This window comes from Hemibagrus wyckioides, linkage group LG06, assembly GCF_019097595.1.
Source record: "Hemibagrus wyckioides isolate EC202008001 linkage group LG06, SWU_Hwy_1.0, whole genome shotgun sequence".
Taxonomy (NCBI): Eukaryota; Metazoa; Chordata; class Actinopteri; order Siluriformes; family Bagridae; genus Hemibagrus; species Hemibagrus wyckioides.
In genome coordinates this window covers 21,241,311-21,262,426 of record NC_080715.1, presented here as the reverse complement: position 1 = coordinate 21,262,426, position 21,116 = coordinate 21,241,311, and the positions used below count along the sequence as shown (strand labels likewise).

Below are 21,116 nucleotides of genomic sequence, written 5' to 3'. Positions count from 1 at the left end.
TTAAATCCAGGGACTGTGAAGAAGCTTTTAAATAATGGACCAGCATCAACCTGGCAGTTCTGTGTGACAGGTTTCTTTTTTCTGGACACTAAGAGAAAATGTAATGTCAATGTATTTCTTTTCAAGGAAGGTCCTCCATTCGTAACTTTTAACCTCATTTCTGTTCTTAGCTTTGTGCATCCTGGATGTTTGTCTTCATTTCAGGAAGTTTGAAATCCAGAGCTAGTCACTGCAAAACACTGATATTGTGTTTCTATAACCATTTCCTCGTTAATTTGGCTCTATGAAGACTCATCATTGAAATGATTATCTGTGGCCAAGTCTGAAACCCAAGGTAGAGACAACCAGGTTTTGGGCTGAAAATATTCTGGTACTTAGCACAATATCTGATGCTATCAGTCTTCACAAGAGTCCCTAACCACCAGCCACAAGACAGTTTCACAACATCAATGATCCACCTAAATATTCTACAGGTATCGGATTTCTTTTTCTTTACCTTCTATCCAAGTCCCTTTAGTCACCAAATATGCTGATGCTGTGCATAAGCAAAGAGTTTTCTAAGTTCTAATGGATTTTTAATTATTGTGTGTGATGTTTATTTTATGCAAAGCATGTCAATAATTCTAGGTAACAGCAAAGTATAACATGCTCACAAAATCTAGCACATTTTAGGTGTTGACTCTGTTGTCTGAAAAAAACCCAGTTTGCACTCATCAGATAAAAGAAAGAACATTCTAGAGCACTAACCATCATTCTGGAGCTTAAAGAGAGCCGGATGATGTGCTCATGCCCTTCACCATTCTAAATGACTCTCAGTCTTCAGTCATCCTCACTCTTTCTTCATTCGGAAATCAAATCTGGGGTCTATCAGACATCAGTTTTTGGACTCAGTTGTGCAACAGTAATATGGGGAGACATGACCTAACCGAAGCAGCATGTCTTAGAGACTTAAACTGGTTATAAGATCCAGATGGATGAAAATGCCACAACCAGGAACACTGGCCTTGATCATTTGGTGATTCCTGTAGACTTTCATTTGTCATTAATTTTGTTGTTGTGGAAGGTTGGTAGTGTAAGTCTTGCATGGCAACTCCATTGCACTCTTCAGTTAATACATATTACATTTTGGAAGGTTTCACTAAGTTGATAGACTGTGCTGGTGCTCTGGGAGTATCTTCCCTCCTGCAAGTGCCTCTCTGACTCATCCGATGCGAGCTCATGTTACTCTCCATGCAAGAGACCAAACGAGAAAGGCTTCCTTTGATCCTTTGTGTCTTTTGTGTTTGACGGTGAATATGTATGCTAGTTTTGTTCGCTTGTAAATGTGATACATAGACTTGTAGAAATAGTGGAAATGGGTTTTCGGATAGACTCAGAATGCATGCATTAGTAGCTGACCGGTCAGAAGTTACTACTTTGGTCTGTGTTTGGTTCTAAAAGTGGTAGGATAGTGAAAGACACAGCCTGGAGCTGTCAAAGGGACAGGAGTCACTGGCTCCATTAACCTGTCCCTATAGAAACCGGGTGCCAAGCTGTGATACACTTCTGCCAGAGCAGCTGCTGTAGACGCTGTCCTCAACCACAATGACGTCAAACATTCGTAGCCCGTTGTCACATTTTGCCCTATGTAGACCAGTGGCTCTGCTTCACAGAGCTGAGTGTGTGTGAGAGTAGGTGGATGGGTTGCTGTGAATGTGACACTCAGATGGACCACAAGCTGTGTTACTTCAACACCTCTTGTATTTCCTGCTTCATAAAGCATATGGAAACAGAGCTGATAACTCAGAGAAAGAGCACAAAGCAGGTGTAAAGAAAAAACCCTTACTCCCAACATCTGTTGTTGTTGATTCAGCTGAGGAAAGAGATGGAGAGAAGCAGGTCAGTGCAGCATTGACTAGAGGCTTAGCCAAGCAGGTGGGCGTTTGTCATTGGCAAGAATGCCGTTGTTCTCCACTCCACTAGATCGAGATAAATTTACAGCAGCCTCATAAATCTTTGCAGGCCTCTTTGCACTGCAGCATGGCCCTCCAGAGACCACATCTAATAATGTTAAATACCTATGTTTCAGCACAGGGCTGACAGGTTGGCCCTCATAGTCAGTTTTTCCAAGACTAGCCATGTTTAAAGTGTTCTTTGTGAGGGAAGAGGCAGAGTGATGAAGAGTCTGTCACTGAGTGTTCTTTCACTTAAACAAGAGTATTTTGTTCAAGTGGCTCTGGTGGACTGTCATGGCTCCAGGAACAGATTTACCTGTAGCTCAGTAAGAAACAAACTCCTGAGAAAGACTGACTGGCATACTATAAAAACCAAAAATCATCTCCCTCAGAGCTGGAATGGATTTAATTCAGGATCAAGGAATTCAGTGTGAGGATCAGCATTCAATTCACCTTCAGAAACACTGCGTGCCTGACACAATGCCAGAATTAAAAATGGGTACAGATGGATTTTGTTGTGATCTACAGCCATGTCATGTGCTGCTTAATAACCTTTACATGGAATGATATTAACATTTTAAAGCTTGACTACATCTACAGGATTTTTCATGCTGAATGCAGCCAGGTTTTTAAATGAATTATTAAACCCAAATAGATTAATTCCTTCAGTTAATGTGCTAAACTACAACATGATTTCTTGGTACTTAGGATTTTTTTAATACTTTATCATTTTTAATAGCATTGGTGTATTAAACCACCTGCCATTGTTTCAAATGACCAACCCTGAGCAGATTTCCTAATGCCAGGTCTTTGAGGTATTCTGGAAAGTTTGTAGCACTGTATGTGTTGCAAAAGGATTTTATTTCCTGTGAATGTATAGTGGGATGGAAGAGTATCAAGTTCATGTTGCAACAGAAGTATTATGTATCAAAACAAATATCGTTAAAAGTGATTTACAGCTCAAGGTAGACCCACTCTCTCAGTAGACATACTTTACCTCAACTGCATTTGTCACTTTGCAATATGGATGAAACATTTCACAGTAACCAGCAGCAGCATATAATGCAGCAGCTACTGAGGAATCAGTTGAGGATTTACAGTAGGATCATTATTACAAACAGTATACTCACCCTTGTCCTGATATATATAACCTCCTAAGACCCAAGCTTTGGTTTGGCTTGCATTTTAGATTTCTTCTAGCTATTTGGGGTTAGGAGGAACCAATAAATATGTACAACAGGTTCCAGTTTTAACTACCAACCAAAAATTTGATGTCCAGGTTGAAGGAGGAGATATATATATATATATATATATATATATATATATATAAAGCTACTGCAGCTATGAGTGAGCATGTTCTCTGTCGTGATCTTGGAATGGGTTAAAAAAAAAACATTAATCATTTTAACAGTGTTAAACTTTGTTTAGTCAGCACTCTCTTATACTCAGCATGTCAGGAAGTGATCCCAAGTGAAATCTTTGGCCTTTCAGCTTTCAGAGAGTTTTGACAATTAATCATTTTTTTTTTTTTTTTTGCAATGCAAAATGTCTTATTCAGCATGCATACTGTCAGTGCCATTTTACCTTGGGTTAATAAAAATATTACAAGAGCATCTTTGCTAAGGCAGAGTGATGGACCATAGAAAGGGTCCAAGAACCCGCTGTATAATTTTCTTGCATTGTTTTGTAGTCTCCTATATTTCTCTCTTGTATGTAGTTCACTATATAGTTCACGGTGTAAAACCCAATCCACATCATATTGATGTGGATTAAATAAAAGATAAAATGCTTTTGAAATCAATACCTCACTAAACAAATATAATTTAGGTTGACCCAAATGAGATTCTTGTGAAGTGATGATTTTTATCCCTCTTTTCTGGGTCAAGCTGTATAAATGGAGGTGCCTTTTAGTTCCAAATTCATTGCACAGTGTAGTCATTTAACATCATTTGGCCTCCTCTTGCTTTCATTAATGGGAATAGCGCTGGAAAAAGCCCACTATATCACTGCCCAGTCACTGCCTCGTACCCATTTCTCCCTGTCATACACTCGTAGCCAATAACAGAATTGGCCCTCCTCCACACATGCTAATGAGACAGAACTACGCAGTCGCATTTTATTTCAGCTCAAGCGCATCCAATTTCACTGACCTTGAGAAAAATTGTTATAAAGTTATTTTCATTGTTGGATTTTTTTTAATGAAATGTATCATACCATTGATAGTGTCAAGCATTGTGTAAATACATGTTTATGTAACAATTAATGAAGGAAGGAGTCTCCAGTGTCAGAGCTTTATAACAGTCAGGAATAAAGCTGTACGTTTTCTGTTACAGCGATCATATCACTCCACCAAACAGCACACATCATTGTGATTTATTCCTCAAATACAATTACTGTGTTTAAAGAGGATACAATGGTAAAGTGATATACAGGTAGTATACCAAGAAAATTTATAGCGATAGCGATAATTATAGAGGATAGAATATCTGTGCTTGCAGATGTTGTACTAATGAGAACCAGGTAGGTTAGAAAATGTGACAGTGTAGCCTAGTAACAGGCATTATAGTAGTACACAGCTGCATTCATGGCTACAGTAAATGAAATGTGAAAAGGCATGTGCTGATTATACTTTTATTTCATGCTAGGTCACGGCTGCATACCAGTCCTGAAAAAGATTCTTCCTCATAAATTAGTTTACTTCACAGCAATCAAACCTGGTTAGTGTGACAAAAGGGATTTCCAGATATCTGTTACATTACAACTCTGTTATTTCCCTTCCTCAGAAGTGTAATAGGCTCCTAAATGAAATCCATTTCAGCCGCTGATATATGAAACTCTATAATCTCCTGGACTTTTAAATATGCTCACATGTGTCTCACCATCTCTCTCTCTCTCTCTCTCTCTCTCTCTCTTGCTCTCTCTTAAAATCAAAAGCTTATCAGTTTTGTTTGCACACATCACAAAGCGAGCAAGAGCATAATGCTGATCAGATGCTTTCCATTACCTATCCAGTCTAGGAGAGAACTCAAGAAGACAGGATCGAAAGCAATTACAAAAAGGAGCTAGATCATGCTACAAACCATGAACTAGAGCCCCTGTGGCAGTGTATCTGTAACTTGTTATGATTGATCCTCCATGGTCAAAGTCATGCATCAGACATCTCATCAGATAGTATTAGAAGAGCTAGATTAAAGTTGAGTCAAAGTTTGTGCCCCTTAAGCCACCTGTTTAAAAAAATAAAAGGAACATGTTGTGTCCTGCAACAAGACAACAATTGAAAACAAGGAAAAGTTTACAGAAAATCAAACTTGTCTCTGTCTCCAAACCTGATTTGAAAAAGACAGTATGTGACATCTGCAGAGCTTCTAACAGAAATGTTATTAAAAATGAACAAAGATTGACCAAGTAATCAGGTTGTGTAGGGCTCAGAACATCTGAACAGCTGTTCAAAAAATATGAAACAGTTTGGAAATGGTGAACAAGTTGGAGAAAATTTATAACACATCCACATGGGTTTCATTTATCAGTCTTTAGTAAAGCTGCATGTTAAGTTTTTTCTAAGTCAAACTGAACTATAAATTCCTGCCAGCTTGTTGATAAATGCTAATCAGCTGTAAATTACCAAGGGTGTTCATGGCACAGTCAATAACTCCCTAAAAGGCAAAGAGCTGTAAATGTCAAAATGACATCAAACAGTTAAAGAGCACTTCATCTGCCAGTTTAACTTTTGCAGTAAGTCAGCTACTGTACACACACATTAACGCTTCCTCCTGTAACACAAGAGCATTTCTTTTGTCCTAATTGCACATATAATCTTTGTTGTATTAATTGTTTTAAATTGATTGGGATTCATTAATATAAAGTTTATATGAAACAATATAGTTTCGCAGGGGGCATAGTGGCCTGGTGTTTAGCATGTTTGTCTCATACCTCCAGGATTGGGGGTTTGATTACTGTCTCTGCTCTGTGTGTGTGGAGTTTGCATGTTCTCTCTGTGCCTTGAGGGTTTATTTAGTACAAAGACATTGATTGTATGTTGATTGGCATCTCTAATTATATCTGCCAGGGTGTCCAGGGTGTACCCTCCCTTTTGCCCTGAGCTATCTTTTGGTATAGGGTCCAGGTTCCCCACAACTCAGTGGCTCATGTAGTGCAGAGAATGGAATAAATGGATGGAATATAGTTTCACTAATTTTTCTCTAGTTTCACATTACATTCATGCATGCAATTGAAACAAATAACTTGATTTGTAACCTACTCACTAGATAATTGCATGGTATAGCATTCATGGTTCACATTAATGAATAGGTTATTATTACTTCTTGTAGCTTGTTAGGAATTTGGGGTTAGAGTACAGGATCAGTCACGATACAGTAGCAGATATGGTTAAGGGCCCAACATAGGCAGCCTGGCAGTCATGGGGCTTAAACCCCTGAGCTTCTGAGCAGTAACCCAGAGCCTTTAACCACTGAGCCACTACTGCCCTATTAATCAACACCAACTCTGTCTGATTCATTAACACACATGCTCATAGAATACAAAAATCTGAATGCTTTTGTGATATTTTACTAGTAAATTTTGGAGTGTTCCCAGTCTGCAGTGGTCAGTATCTATCAAAAGTGGTCGAAGGAATGAACAGTGGTGAACCGGCGAAAGGGTCATGGGCAGCCAAGGCTCACTGATGAACATGGGGAGTGAAGGCTGGCCCGTGTGATCCGATCTAACAGATGAGCTACTGTTGCTCAAATTGCTGAAGAAGTAAATACTGGTTCTGATAGAAAGGTGTCAGAATACACAGTGAGTGATGGGTCAGGGCTGTTTTGGCAGCAAAAGGGGGACCAACACAATATTAGGCAGGGGGTCATAATGTTATACCTGAGCAGTGTATTTTTGTAATAGGCTACTTTAGCTTAGGCCATATGCAAGCTTAGGTAGTAGATATAACATGCATGCCCTCCACATGATAATTCCTAGAAACCAACAGTGGAGAATGTTCCAGAATGGGCTTTGCAATAATAACACATCTATTGTGTTGACAAGGGATCAAACTGGAAGAAACTCCAGCCCCTAGTGACAGCATTACTGAACGACTGCAAGTCTTCTCTGAGTGCCTCCATCTCTGTTCTTCCTCTCTTCATCGCTGTGAGTCTCTGCTCCTCCCTCTCAGACATGGCTCTGCACTGGCACTAGGCCAGTTCTGCCCCCTGGAGAGGACACTACTGGTGATCTGTCTGTGCCAGTCTGTCAGTAGATAGTGGCTGATTGATGCAGCGTTATGCTCATCAATAAACCCCACTTTCAGCATTTCTCAGTGATTGTAGAGGAGCAAGCTGAGCATCCTGGTCCAGAGTCACCAGCCAGCCACACAGCTGTCTGCAGAAAGACACGGCAGGGGATCACTCCTCTCTGCTGCCTTTAATCTTAGCTGAGTCTATTGACTGAATATGGTATCAGCTTTCACAAAAACCTTCATGCAGCTGTCTGTCTTTGTTAACCTTGTATCTACACAGACAGGGGAAAACAATATCTTCAGTCTGATCAGTTAGAAAAACAGTTCTGTCCCAGTCAGAGATGTTACAGAGTCTCACATTAAAAACAAACTGAGAAAGATCACGCAAGTAGACATGGTGATTAATTCCCGTCTGATTTCAATCTTCTCTCGAGTGATCTGCATTCTCATTTTCGCTCTCCTCAGTGGAAATGAGAGAAAAATGAGTAACCCGAAGTCCCAAGATGATCCCAACACCTCAGTCATGTTTTTCTAAAGGGACTGTTTTCCTAAATGAGCATTTCTACATTAATACTAAAAGAGGAAAAAATTGGCTTGCTCACTTAGTGTCACAAGCAGTTTCCTGAGTAAAAGTACTTGAATGCCTACAAACACCATTGTCACCTGTAAAGGGCAGGTTATTTTATCACTGCCACTTTTTGTGGCCATATACAGTCCTATTAAAACCATTAATGGGATTGTATAATAATAATTTAAAGAGTAGCACATGACACTACAGTGGATAGCATTGCTGCCTCACAGTTCAAGCATTCCCAATTCAATCCTGCCTCATTGTGGCAATCTTGCCTATGCAGTGTTTTCCCATATTCTCCTTTTGTCCATATGCATTTCCTCTAGGTTCATCAGTTTCTTCTTGTGAACTCGCTATACTAAATTACAGTAAATGTGTGTGTGAGCATGGAGCCAGGGTGTATTCCTGCCTTACTGCCAGCGTTCTTGGGACAGCCTCTGGTTCCTCCATGACCCTGACCAGGATTACCGAAGATGAAACGATGACATTGATCCAACAATAATCGTTTATCAAAAAAATGATTTATCCTCAGTGTAACTAAGGTTTGCACAGCTCAGTGTAATATACATGAAGACTGATGGAAGAGATCCATGTGAAAGCGGAAGGTCTTAAGGATGATGTCTACCAACTACAGATGGATGCAAATTCTGACGGCCATTTATTCCTGCAGAGGGCTCCTTTCTCACTTAGGGAATGTGACAGATCTGCAAGTTTTGTCAGCACTGGAGTCTGATATCCTTCATGCCAGCCAGCCAAGCAAATCCCAGCACAAACAAATGGGACTGTGCGATACCCAGGCTGACACTGGCTACAGAAACACAAAAGCAGATCCTGCGCCAGCATGAAAACACTTTTCTTTCACCGTCGGAAAGAGAGCGGAATCTACCCCATGTATGAGCTGAAAAGGATGAGTTAACTGCAGCTAGGTTGAGTCATCATCATGGTTTATTATCATTTACAATGTACAATATACAAAAATATAGAGTACCAAAAAATTCACAGTGTCTAAAAGGCAGTGATTACAGTCTACATCACATATCTAACAGTACCAATGGGTCAGTTGCATAGAACGGCACCGAGCCTCGTGGGGATGAAGCGTCTCATTTCATCAGCTTTTGCTCCTTGCCTGTTAAACACCAGAGGTCAGAGTGGGAATAATAAGATCGCATCTTTAGAATTTATAATAGAATTTCAAAATAGATAATGGGTGTCATATTCCTATATATAAAATGCATTTTATTGAGACCAATAATTTGTTCTCGTTAAACAGAAATAGACACACCATGCCTTAGTGAATGTGATACACTGCAGAGCCTCATAGTGTAGGCGGTAAATTGAAATCACAGCGCACTCCAGGCCTTGTTATACAGCTGCAAATTAACACTTGATTTTTATAGAGCCATTTCGTAATATGACTCATGACATCAGTATAGCAGGATAACAGTTTAAATCTCTGCACAGTCGCAGTGCATTCTCATAAATGCGATATTTTGCAGTTGGATCAGATGCAATACCACAGTTGGAAGGTAAGTTTAAAGCTGTAACAATAAAATTAGTGAGCAGTAATGTTGGAAACCTCCAAAACTAGTAGTTTAGAGCCCGAATTAAACAGCATGGTCACGTAATAGATGTGAATGAAGTTTTAAATTGGATTTTACAAAGACTTGGAGGAGTTCTGGTTGACTGCCACAGAGCAGGAGCACTAGACTCATTGACAAGCTCCATCCCCAAACTGTGCCTAGAGTTGGATATATATATACACGGATGCTGCACATACTATTTTACAACTATAAGGCTTGTAAAAAAAAGGGTTAGCTTTACAATATACATGTACATTACACTAACTTTTATGTGTCATAGTGGGGCATTGCCTATGTACAAATCAAGCACTCGTGCTTAGATTAACTAAAGGTCACCACTGACAGCATTCCTTTGACGAGCATAATAAAATAGCTTTGTTCTTGAATGCCCCTTTTACAAACCGAGCTTATTTTGTATAATATCACACCCAGACAAGCATCTCGGTGTTCTTCTCCCTTTTTATTGTCGCTTGTTCATGTAGAACTGAAGAGTGCATCAGATACTGGATATAATGAATGAGATATTAAAAATGAACAAATGCGCATTCCTGCTTCATTATCTCCTCTGACACTGCAGAAAGTTGAGCTTGTCATTCCTTGTAAGACGCTTACTGTATGTGTGCACAGTTAGAACGTGATATGTGATAGATGTGATTAAATGAGCAAATATTTGAATCACTGCTGTTAGAGCTTGAAGAACAAATGCAGTATATTTAATAGTAAAATTAATGTAGAATTCTTTACAATTACTGCTGTATAAATTAATGCAACATTTAAAAAATAATGAGAATGATAGTTAATTTTCTAGAGTACAAAATAATACATCTAAATATGAGAAAATGACCAAAATCAGTATATCCCATCAAAGTGTGAATTATTTAAATAAACCCTATTATCCATCCATCTACTTCATTTCTTAACAACAGTCAAATAATTCCCTCTTTAAAATAATATTTAAAAAAAAAGTGCCAAGCTATCAATTTTTTCTATAATGTTTCATATTAAAACAAAAAAATATATATATTGCCCAAGCTTGTCGTATTTGATACAACCGTCAAGGCAAACCAAGTATTTAGACTTCAGAAGTATGTGTTTATATAAGATCCAAGGTCCAACATGGCGGAGACTGGAGGGTCATATAGTGGTGTTAAAACCCAGCGGCACCAGTTACAGTCCTATTGCTTCTTCTCCAAACTCTGCTGAACAGCGGCATATTGGACTTCATCCTCTGCATTTTTTCGTAGCTTGGTTGCAGACGTTGTCATACTGATCCGGACCGGTTAGGTTCAGTGTTGTCCATGTAATATCATATCATGTCCATGTCAGTGCTGCATGCCTTATATACCGTGCATTACTTCTTCAACTGTAGCTTGGTGAGAACTGTATACCAACAGACCTAACAGGTTCTGTTCATTCCTTTCTTTAACCATATTTCTTCTTACTCCTTTTCGTGGTGCAATATTTGCCACTGTGAAGTGTTGAACCTGCCCATTTTGGAATTCATGTAAGAGGTTTATTAGATTTGAAAGTGTGGAGTCAGCTTAAATAGAGGTCCTCATTCAGTTATCCTGAAAAACTTTTCAGTTAACGATTAAAGATATCTCGAGTTTCACAGAGCTCAAGATTTAAATAATTGACATCAGTGTAGCTACACAATTGTACACATTCCCAAGGAAGGAATACCATCTGAAACACAATTAGCTGTGATTTATATGACATGCTCATATCCTCCATGGTGGGAGTGTGAAGAGTCATGCGAAATGATCCAGAAGAGCACCAATGCTCATCAGGTGCCAAGAACGCATGGATGGAGCATATGGTAAGAGTTTACGAAAAAGCTCCGGACTGTCAGTATTCCCCATCACCATGGCAATATAGCTAAGGGGTGGGAGATGTGTCTCAGCTGGGGTTGTAGGTTCTGCAGGGTGAGGGGGAGGAGTCTGGTCGATAGTCATATTTTCCCAGCGGTGTTGGGTAATAGGTGGTGGTGTAGACATTCGTCTGCTGGATTTGTGAAGGGAAGAAGTTGGTTCTTTCATCTGGCAGCAGGTTGTTCTTGTTTAGTGTCTATAGTGGATAGACAAAAAGGACAAGTTCAGTTAGAAAAAAAAGACACACAATGTGAAAGATCATTGTTCTCATATTTGAGACAAAAATTTTTTTTTCAGTGTTGATGGTCCACATGAACTCTAATATCTAGGAGCAATGGCCAGTTCAGGGTCATGAGTGTAAACACAGGGTGTCTAATCTAGCTAGCACTATAAATATCGACAGCACCTCAGAATGATGTCCCCAGCTGAGGAGCTGAATAATTCAAAAGCAGTAGACTAGCAGGTCATGGATGAAAGCAGAATATGAGCGTTCTGGTCTGCTCTTGAGAAATGTAATTTATGTCAACAGCTCTGAAGCAACAGCATCTCAGTAATTGGGAGAGAAAAAGTGCGCAATGCTCAGTGGTGATTGTAATGACTCAACCTCCCAGGCTGCCTGCAAAACTCTCAACAGCAATTGCATGCATATAATGTAAAATAAACAGCATAGTTTGTCAGAGTGTAGGACCTTGATATTGTCTGCTTACAAACATCTCCAATTATAACCATATACACAAACCAGCACTTATCCCAGTGTCACAGGTGACAGCAAGGAGAAGGCTGGATTTATGGCTGATAAAACAGGAGTCACATCTGCACCTCTTGTGATGAACAGCTGTGACTTCGTTTCTCACCTGTCTCTGCCTTCGATTCTTCATTCTAATTATTGCATGTCTCTCACCGGATGTTGATCATCACACCTGTCATTAAGAGTCATTAACCGGCACCTCAGATTCTCCTTTCTGCAAACAGATATGAGTAGAAGCACATGTCTAAAACGTCCAGGGCAGCTAAGATCACCTTACTTGCGTCCTCGCCTCAAAGGCTCATAATGAGCTTAGAGTGAGCAGCGGGTACAGAGCAGATCGATGGAAGTCGTGGCAAAAGGAGTACGCAGGTGTCAGAGCAAGGACAGGAGGTGGGGGAGAGTGAGCCGAGTCTGGCTAATTGGATGGGCTCGACAATCAGTCACAACCAGCTGTGGGAGTGCACCGGCCGGCTGCTGCTTAAACAGTCTAATGGAGCCCATTAACAAAGACAGAGCATGTGCCAGGAGCTGGGAAAAGGGGCAAAACAAGGAGCCTCGGGCAGAGAGAAAAAAACAACCAGAATCTTTCTGCAATCAGACCTCTATAGATGCTCTTTTCACACATAATAGATGATAATCCCAAACCACCAAGAATATTATTCATCAAAGTTTGGTGCTGTTTCTGAATGTTTCTAACCAACACCGTGATTGACATCATGAGAATTCTTGTTATTGTAATTAGAAAATAAATGTTTAAAATATCTAAAAAAGCTTTAACAGCATTAACAGGTTGTCACAATAGTCAAATAATTGGGTTGTAAAAACATGGCACTCCTGCCATCCACAGAATGTGCCAGCCAATGTAATGTACCAAGAAACGATGTCCAGAATGACCACATATTTCTTCCTCATATCTCCTTTTAGAAAGAAATGCTGCCAAGGGAAGGTACAAAATGGTTGGAAACCCACTCACAGGAGAAAATATGTGGCTTGATTATCGGTGAAAAAGTACAATATGACAGGCTAAAATGACCACACTAGTCAATTTAAACCTCCCAGTGCTTGAGAAGCTTCATAAAACTGACATTTATGATAGCGAGGCCATTGGGTCTAATGAATACTAAACTTAGACCTTCACACAGTGGAATAAAATAATAAGGCCTTTGTCATTTTCCTGTTGTTTTTTTTTGTCCTTCCTTTTCCTCCAGCCCACACTATCTACTCCAACTGTCCAACAATGGGCCTGAAAATCTTGGGATAAGAATCATCTTCCTACCAACAGCTGTTTAAGAAATTTTAAATATAATTTAGGGAAAATAAATATCTACATTTTTTTTAATCATTTCAGTACTGTTCTGAAAACCAAAATGCAGCACAACTTGTGTATAAATGACTCAAGGCCTCATTTATAAACACATTCATAGAATAATTAGGAAATTTGGATGTTAAGATTATTTACCAACAGTTTCATTGAATGGTTTATAAAAACCTCCATATGCAAGAAAATAAAATCATCCAGCTGTGATGTGTCTATTAAACGCAAATGATTTTTAAATTATGTACACATGATCAACTGAAAGGACAGTTCTGAGTAGCTGATATAAAAAGCCATTTATTAATGTTGAGAAAGGTGCTGAAAGGGACTGGCAGAGTACAAGCATGACTTTGTTATTCCCTGACTTTTGCCCATATATAGTTAAATTTGATATTTTAATTAAAATGTTTGGAGGAAAGTCACATAGTACATGTGTAACATTTGCAGTTTTTACGCAACTTTATTTGGGTGTTACATTTTTTACATATATTAGCAATTAACTATTTTAGTCAATTAATTTTTTTATTAATCTTTTTTTATGCTAAAATATTATTTTGTTTATACTAATACCATAAATATTTATTTCTAAAATATTTCTGTGCAGAATTTCAATCAATACTGTAGGTCAGTAACTGCAATGCAAGGCATTTATCAGATTATTCGTCACTGCATGAGAATATTATATAGATTAAGAGCTTACTTGAACCAAATCAGAAACCTAATGAAATGTAGATGGTATTCTGTACATTTGTACTGGATCCACACACCATTTCGCAAACTATAAGACTCGTCTGCCTTTCAAACTCATATTTTCTTTTTAATTCAGACAAATCTGAAATAAACACAAAATAAAATACCTGTCAGTAGTCTTGCTAACTAAAACACTCAGATGCTGAATTCATTTTGCCGTGTGTGCATGGAGGCAAATCCAAACTGAAAGCAAGTTTTTAATGCCTTAATTCTGTGAATCGAGTCTTTCAGGGATTGACTTTGAGACTGAACTGAAAGCAGGATTGTGATAAGTCAAGATATATTAAATTCACATGCATATTATGTATGGAAAGAAATCTATAAAAAGATTTTAAATGCCTATAAGCTAATTAAATCAAATAGCTTTACTGTGCAACAGTGTACGATACACATGCTTTACTAAGTGAGTTGTGAGTTGAAGTGAGAAAAATTCGTCTCCTAGATCAATCAGTAATTTGAGACCATGTTCATTTTCAACCCTGTTTCAAACAAATTGGCAAAAATGCCAAAATAGCATGAAATTTTCAGATAGAGCAGGAAAGATCAATACATATTACATAAATGTGCACTACAGCAAGAAACCCAGATAGAAAGAGTGAAAAAGAATACGTGGTGGTTATATAATAAGCATGTATAATAAATATGAATCAAACAGGGACACAGTACTTCCGAAGCTTTGTGGACACCTGACTGTCACACCCATAGTATACCTCTCAAAGTTTGAAGCACACTCTTGTATAGGATGTCTTTGCATACTGTACCACTGCAATTTCCCTTTACTGGAACCTCATGGCCCAAACCTGTTCAAGCATGACTATACCCCTGTGCACAATGACATGGTTTGCTAATGTTGGAGTGGAAGAACTTGAGTGTCCTATATAGAGCCCTGGCCTCAAAACACCTTTGGGATGAACTGGAACACTGACTGCACCCCAGACCTCCTCCTCACCCAACATCAGTGTCTGATCTCACTAATGCTCTTGTGACTGAATGATCACAAATCCCCACAGCCATGCTCCAACATCTAGTGGAAAGCCTTCACACAGTGGAGCTTATAATAACAGCAAAGGGGGATTAAATATAGAGTGGGATGTTCACCCCATTCATATGGGTGCCAGGTGTCCACATATTTTTTGCTCTGTAGCGTATGTCATGAGAGCAACATCATGGTGCATTGTAGTTGTTCTGTCTTCTCTGCTGTAAATGTGTTTTACTCTAAGTTAAGTGATGCAGTGCCAAGCTTTATTACACAGTTTAACTGATCAATAATAACACTGATAAATTGATATAGCCCTAACTGTTTGCTTTATTCAGAAATTCAGAACAGTCAGCCAGCTAATAGAGACATTTCAGGCTTTGAGGCTAAATTGTAGAGGAGAATTTTACATATAAGAAGATGGATGCTCTCACCTTGAATTCCATGGGTGTGTATTTCTCATTCTTTGGCGTGGTGTTGCCCTTGTAGCTGAGGTGGTTAGGGGTAGTAGGGTGGATCACAGCAGACTCCTGTGAGGGTTTGTGGAAGCGTTGACAGTAGACATACACTAGGAATGACAACAGTCCTGCTCCCAGGAAACATGACACACCTGTCGCTATCAGATGCAACAGAGTGAACCCTGGGGAAATATGAGCCAAGGTTAACCGAATAAGGACATTCAAAAAGTTATTTGTCTCTGAAATCATCTGTCCACTGCTATGGGAGAGCTTTTTGCCACTCTGCCTGCCCATTATGTGCAAAAAATAACTCTTAATAGATATACCAGGAAAAACTGTGACTGTGACATCTCCCTCATTACTACTCCACATGTCATTACTATGTTCATTTCAGTGCAGATGTTGGAGAGTTTCAGAGTGACTCAAGCTGCACTGAGACACAGTGAATCTCCTGATTAGCAGAGGTGTGTGAAGAAGCAGTCAGATTGCTGGCCAGGGCCATAATGAATGAGCATGATGAAGGAGAGAAGACCAGGCTGCAGTGCTCTAATTGGACGATGAGACACGAGAGAGAGCGCCACTCATTGGGGATGCTGGGTAATGAGCTGCCCGTGGTTGGTTCCAGCTGTTAAATGGAGAGAGCCCAAATTGGCATGGTGTTGGCATCTCAAGGGCATTGCAGGATACCCACTGTAGCCTGGATCTGTGGTCTCTAAAGAACCAGTGTGCCAAACTTATGTATATTTCATCATAATGTGTGCGCCTTACTGGCAGGGCACAGAGTGTGGAGAATCGCCTCAGCTCAAGAGCAGCGAAGCGCCGGGGTGTGAACGCCCGCGTTCGGCCCTGTAGATTCTACCTCCTCTTCCTCACTCTCCTTACACCACTTATTTACATTACTGAGAGTCGAGGAGATGGAGGGCAGGAGAGAGGTTCCACCTGGCGAGATTCCATTACGTCCTGAGGGCTGCATGAGTGAGCAGGGCTGCCAGAGCAGACATTCATACATGCACACATGCTTGCTTGCACACTGCACAATGAACACACATGCACAAATGCAGCCCAACATGCACCTGAAAACACATTCTGTCTGTTTTATACAAGGGGGCATTGTTGATTCACTTACCCCCACACTGCTGGTCTTTATCATAGCCAGATGCAGGTAAAATCACTGGGAAGACAGAATGAGAGACATAGTTATACACATATGCAAGTACACACACACACACACACACACATACACACACTCTCCTCTATCTTGGCTTATACTGCCAGAATGCCAATCATTGCTGTCCTCTGTTCACTCCTCTGAAAGGCAGCACTGCTGGAACTGGGCCAGTGTAAAGACGAGCAATGACAGTCAGCGAGCCACATTCAGGTGCTGTGTGCAGAGAATCCGATATAAAGAAGAGAATCTCATGAAAGCCTTTCTTGGCTATAAAGAACAGCAGGAGAGTATTTAGGTTTTAGCGATGAACAGACAGTGTGCATTATGTTTTTTTTCAATCTGGGAATTTCAATTACTAATATAAAACCTATTATAAAGATTATAAGATTAGAGCAAGCATCCGAGTGAAGACGTCAAATCTAGACGTGCTTCAGAGATTCTAAAAATACAGCCAAGTCAAGCAAAATCTGTTATAATGCCAGTCCTCATTTATTCTTTTACAGCTGAGCTCTGATATGCACAAGACGTGTAATTCATGCCTATGGGGTGAGGGTGGGACTGCTCCAACTGAGACGCACAAATTTTCTTGATTAATTTATGGTGAAATCGCCTGAAAGTCTCACAGTCCATGAGACCTTATGATTTCAAACACTCGCCCCAAAATTGCAGTGGAATTAGATGTGAGCCTGGCTTGTGACATAACATTAATATTAATTACAACGCCTGATTTACTTGATATTCTGCTCGGATAACTCCTGCTGGAAATGTCAGTTCTCTACTAATAAATCCCTCTTTCACTTTCACTGACCAGATTGAAGAAGCAGTGTAAGTAAACACATTATGGCTAATCTATCTTAATGGGTTATATAGAGGTAAAAATATATATGACTATTAAAATAGGTATTCATTTGCTGGCAAGTTTATGAATCGAATCTGTTGTACTGGACGCAAAATACTCGATATATACATACTGTATGGGTGACATTGAACACATTCAAATGTGTGTATATGTGAACTCTCACCGGGTATCTCATTGCAGTCTCTGTACTGGGTGCTGTTCCCTACACAAGGAGAACCCTGATTCCCACACACCCGAGTACGTGACTGCAGGCCTAGATCATCACACGCAGACCACAATGTCCAGGCCATCCAGCCACCTGCATGAACAAACATTCACACACATACTTTTAGAGAGTTCACGCATTTACACCTATTTATATGGAGCAAGTCCAGAAATCTAATACCCTTATAAAGAGAAAAGGAAACACTTGCAAATGTTGCTAAGTATGCTTAGGAGAGATGTTGAGGATAACATTCTATGCATTTGTTTACTGGGGAAATCAAATCAGCTTCTAGATTCATTGTTTTTGGTTCAGAGATGACGGACTGCTAAGCAGCCACCTATTATATCATGCAGAAACAGAGTCAGCAAGACTCAAGCGACAGAGACAAGAGCTTCAGAGGTGACATCTAAAATCTACATCTTAAGCTGCATGTTGACGTGAAATATTTGCAGCCATCATGGAAAGCAGCCTCCTTGTTTAATAACGATGCTGAGCAATGCAGATAATTGCTACATCCATCTCTTTATTTACCTCAATCAAACAAAGTGTTTGCTTAGCAAAGTCAGGGTAAGAGGAAATAAGGAACGAGTAGAAGTGATGGACTTGACTGCGTCTTTTAATATACATGCTGCCTCTACACCTGGCCCACGCTCACTCTTACCTCCAAAACATCTTTAATCAAGCCATGCTAAAACGATATGTGCACAGCTTCTGCAATCTTATTGGAGGTTGACTGAGAGCCTGCAAGGCTTTTTTTTTTTTTTTTTTTTAAATCTGTAGCAGTAGGGCTGGGTGATCACCAGGACAGAATATTAGGAGATGAATGGCAGAAGGAAAACAGACACTCAGATACTGCATTGATCTGTGTGCATATGTGTTTGTGTATGTGTTTTTCACATTTTTATTAGGGGCGTTTAATACGGCAAACATATCATACCACAATACTTTCATAATGTGCAATATGCATCACAGCATGTGTAGGCAGCAGCATGTTTAAAAATCAATACTTCTAATTGATGTCTACAAAAAGAATAAGAAACTTATTGCATTTTAATGAGGAAAACATACACTAATAGGGCTATAACAGGGTTAACATTGTGTCATGGAGGAACTGAGGAACTGTGGAGTCATCCACAGTTATTAAAAGCACAGCTGATAACCACGATATGTCAGAAATATCCTTGTGAATTCATTTATCACTATATCGAAATTATAGAGCCAGCAACCCCTATTTTCTGCAACAATAAAAAATAGAGGCAATTAATTTCCTGTTTATAGCTTAAAAATGCTCCATTCTTGCCATATTTATAATGGCTGGCAAGGCGTTCAGTCTTACATGCTTTTCTAACCGCAGGGAATGCAATCATTTTGCAGTGCATCAATGCATTCAAGGAATATTAAGTGAGTTTCAAGAAAGAAATAGAATATGGGCGAAAAGCAGGAGTACAACGGCGCTTGTTAAATCCAAAAGGTGTTTTGAATATCTTCTTTTTAGGAAAATGCTTGCATTCGCACATGATTCCAAGATTAGATCACTTCATAAATATTTGAGGCTTCTACAGAAAGATGCTGTTGAACACTGCAGAGCATGATTTCACATCCACACACACACACACACACACCCACAAACCCAAGATATCTCTGTATCTGAAGGATGTTTTTAATGATCTGCACACAGCAGTGGGAATTGTTCTATGGAGCTGACAGATGGTGCACTTCTTTGAGGTGATAAAATGGATGGACATAGACAGAAGACTGAAAAAACAACACACACAAAAATGTGTATCTGATCTTGTGCATACAGGTGGAGGCAATTTACATTTTGACTGACCTGTCAGGACCTGTGGCTCACGGTCGGCTATCATTTTAAGCAATAAATCGGTTTTGCTTTGTTGCTGGTCCTGATGGTAGGCTTACCCTGGCAGGTGTGTGTGTTGCACAGAGCCTCCTCTGTATGCAGCCCGATGCAGATGTCCCCTCCGTGGGCGGGCGCGGGGCTTGTGCATGTGCGCGTCCGCTGGTAGTGCCCGCCACCGCAGGGCACCGTACACTGTGACCATGACGACCAGCAAGACCAGGCACCTTTCACTGAACAGACCAGACACACACATACACGACACACACAAGTACAGGACGATCAGGCAAGCAGGGAGACACAAACAGGACATGTGGATAAGCAGACATTCACACAGCGCAAACAGGATGCAGTGAGTGAGCAAAGAGATGCAAACAAACGGACATGAAAACAAGCAGACAGACAAAAACAAGCAAGACAAAACACAACAGAGGGTGAAATCAGAATTGCACAATTGCACTGCTGACAGACAAACATTTACTATGAGGTGTAACGGGGACAGGACGCAGGCACAGTAGTGGAGACACATGTCTACTTTCTCTGCTCAGCACTCTTCATTAGCTTTCTGCAGCACTGTCCACACCTGTGCCTCACCATTAGAGCACTATGGCTTCACCTGGCCACAATAAGTGTTGCTTTATGGGCATTTCTGCTCCTGTCAGAAGCGGCTAGAATCCTCTGTTGATGTTTCATCAGCTTGATGGGATGGAGGGGGGGAAGAGGTGGAGTGTTGGGCAGGGGGGGTTATCTGGCTGCAGTGGAAAACTCGATTTCCTCTAGTGCATTAGAGAGGAGACACAGGACGCGAGAGACTGTAAGGTGACAACCCTCAGCGAGTCCACAGCACACACAGTACACACAGTACAGGGGACTGACTAGGGAGCTGCATAAAGACATCATTTTGCCTCCATTTTTCTAAATCCTTTTAATCTCTGCCGCTACTCTGCATCTAAAAGATAAAGATACAGTAGATCCTCTGGCCTGCATGTAGCTATATCTATATTTGTTTACATTTGCTTACATTTTTTTCTGATGATTTCTAAGGGGTTTTCAGAGCTATGACCTCCTTACACAAAGCACATCTATATTTCAAACAGATTACGACTGTTCAAAAGAGAGTACTTAACATGCCCCTAATACACATTTTATAACTATTAGTGTGGAAATCCTGTTAATCCTACATTCATTCTCATTGTCATTTTTTCTGCTAACTACAGTGTTCTCCATTTCCATGCAGCTCTCTAAAAATAATAGCTGAAAACACAGAAAGATGGTAAAATGGTAAAGATTATGTGAAATGATTACAAACATGGTGTGTAGAATATGCCCTTCAATTTGTTGATTATTGACTTCCATCTTTTCTATCTCTCTGTTTGTCACAAGCGAGGAATGCATTGGCATGTTGTAGTTAATAAGATAGGGAAAATATCCATCAGCTTTCAGACCAAACCCTCTACATTGTTTGCATTAAAAGAGGAACCAAATACAATTCTAATTATGTTTCTCAAGACTGAACACAGCTAATGTAAAAATCTATAAACAGTGTAAAAGTAAATCAGAGAAGCAGGTAATCAAGAAACAACAGATTTATTTTAT

General features: G+C 39.9%; 1 protein-coding gene across 5 annotated transcripts in view; it reads right to left on the bottom strand.

The window, feature by feature from the left end:
• Nucleotides 1-10,227: 10,227 nt before the first annotated feature.
• Nucleotides 10,228-21,116, bottom strand: part of sema5ba (sema domain, seven thrombospondin repeats (type 1 and type 1-like), transmembrane domain (TM) and short cytoplasmic domain, (semaphorin) 5Ba) — a 90,751-nt gene continuing 79,862 nt past the window's right edge. The window contains exons 19-23 of one of the 5 annotated variants that reach the window (XM_058391790.1): nucleotides 19,583-19,753; nucleotides 17,624-17,758; nucleotides 16,560-16,604; nucleotides 15,410-15,615; nucleotides 10,228-11,382 (exon numbers count right to left, since the gene is read on the bottom strand). In XM_058391790.1, coding sequence (XP_058247773.1) covers nucleotides 11,215-11,382; nucleotides 15,410-15,615; nucleotides 16,560-16,604; nucleotides 17,624-17,758; nucleotides 19,583-19,753 — 725 coding nt within the window. In that variant the 3' untranslated portion in view covers nucleotides 10,228-11,214. The other 4 variants (XM_058391791.1, XM_058391793.1, XM_058391794.1 and 1 more) reach the window with 4 other exon arrangements.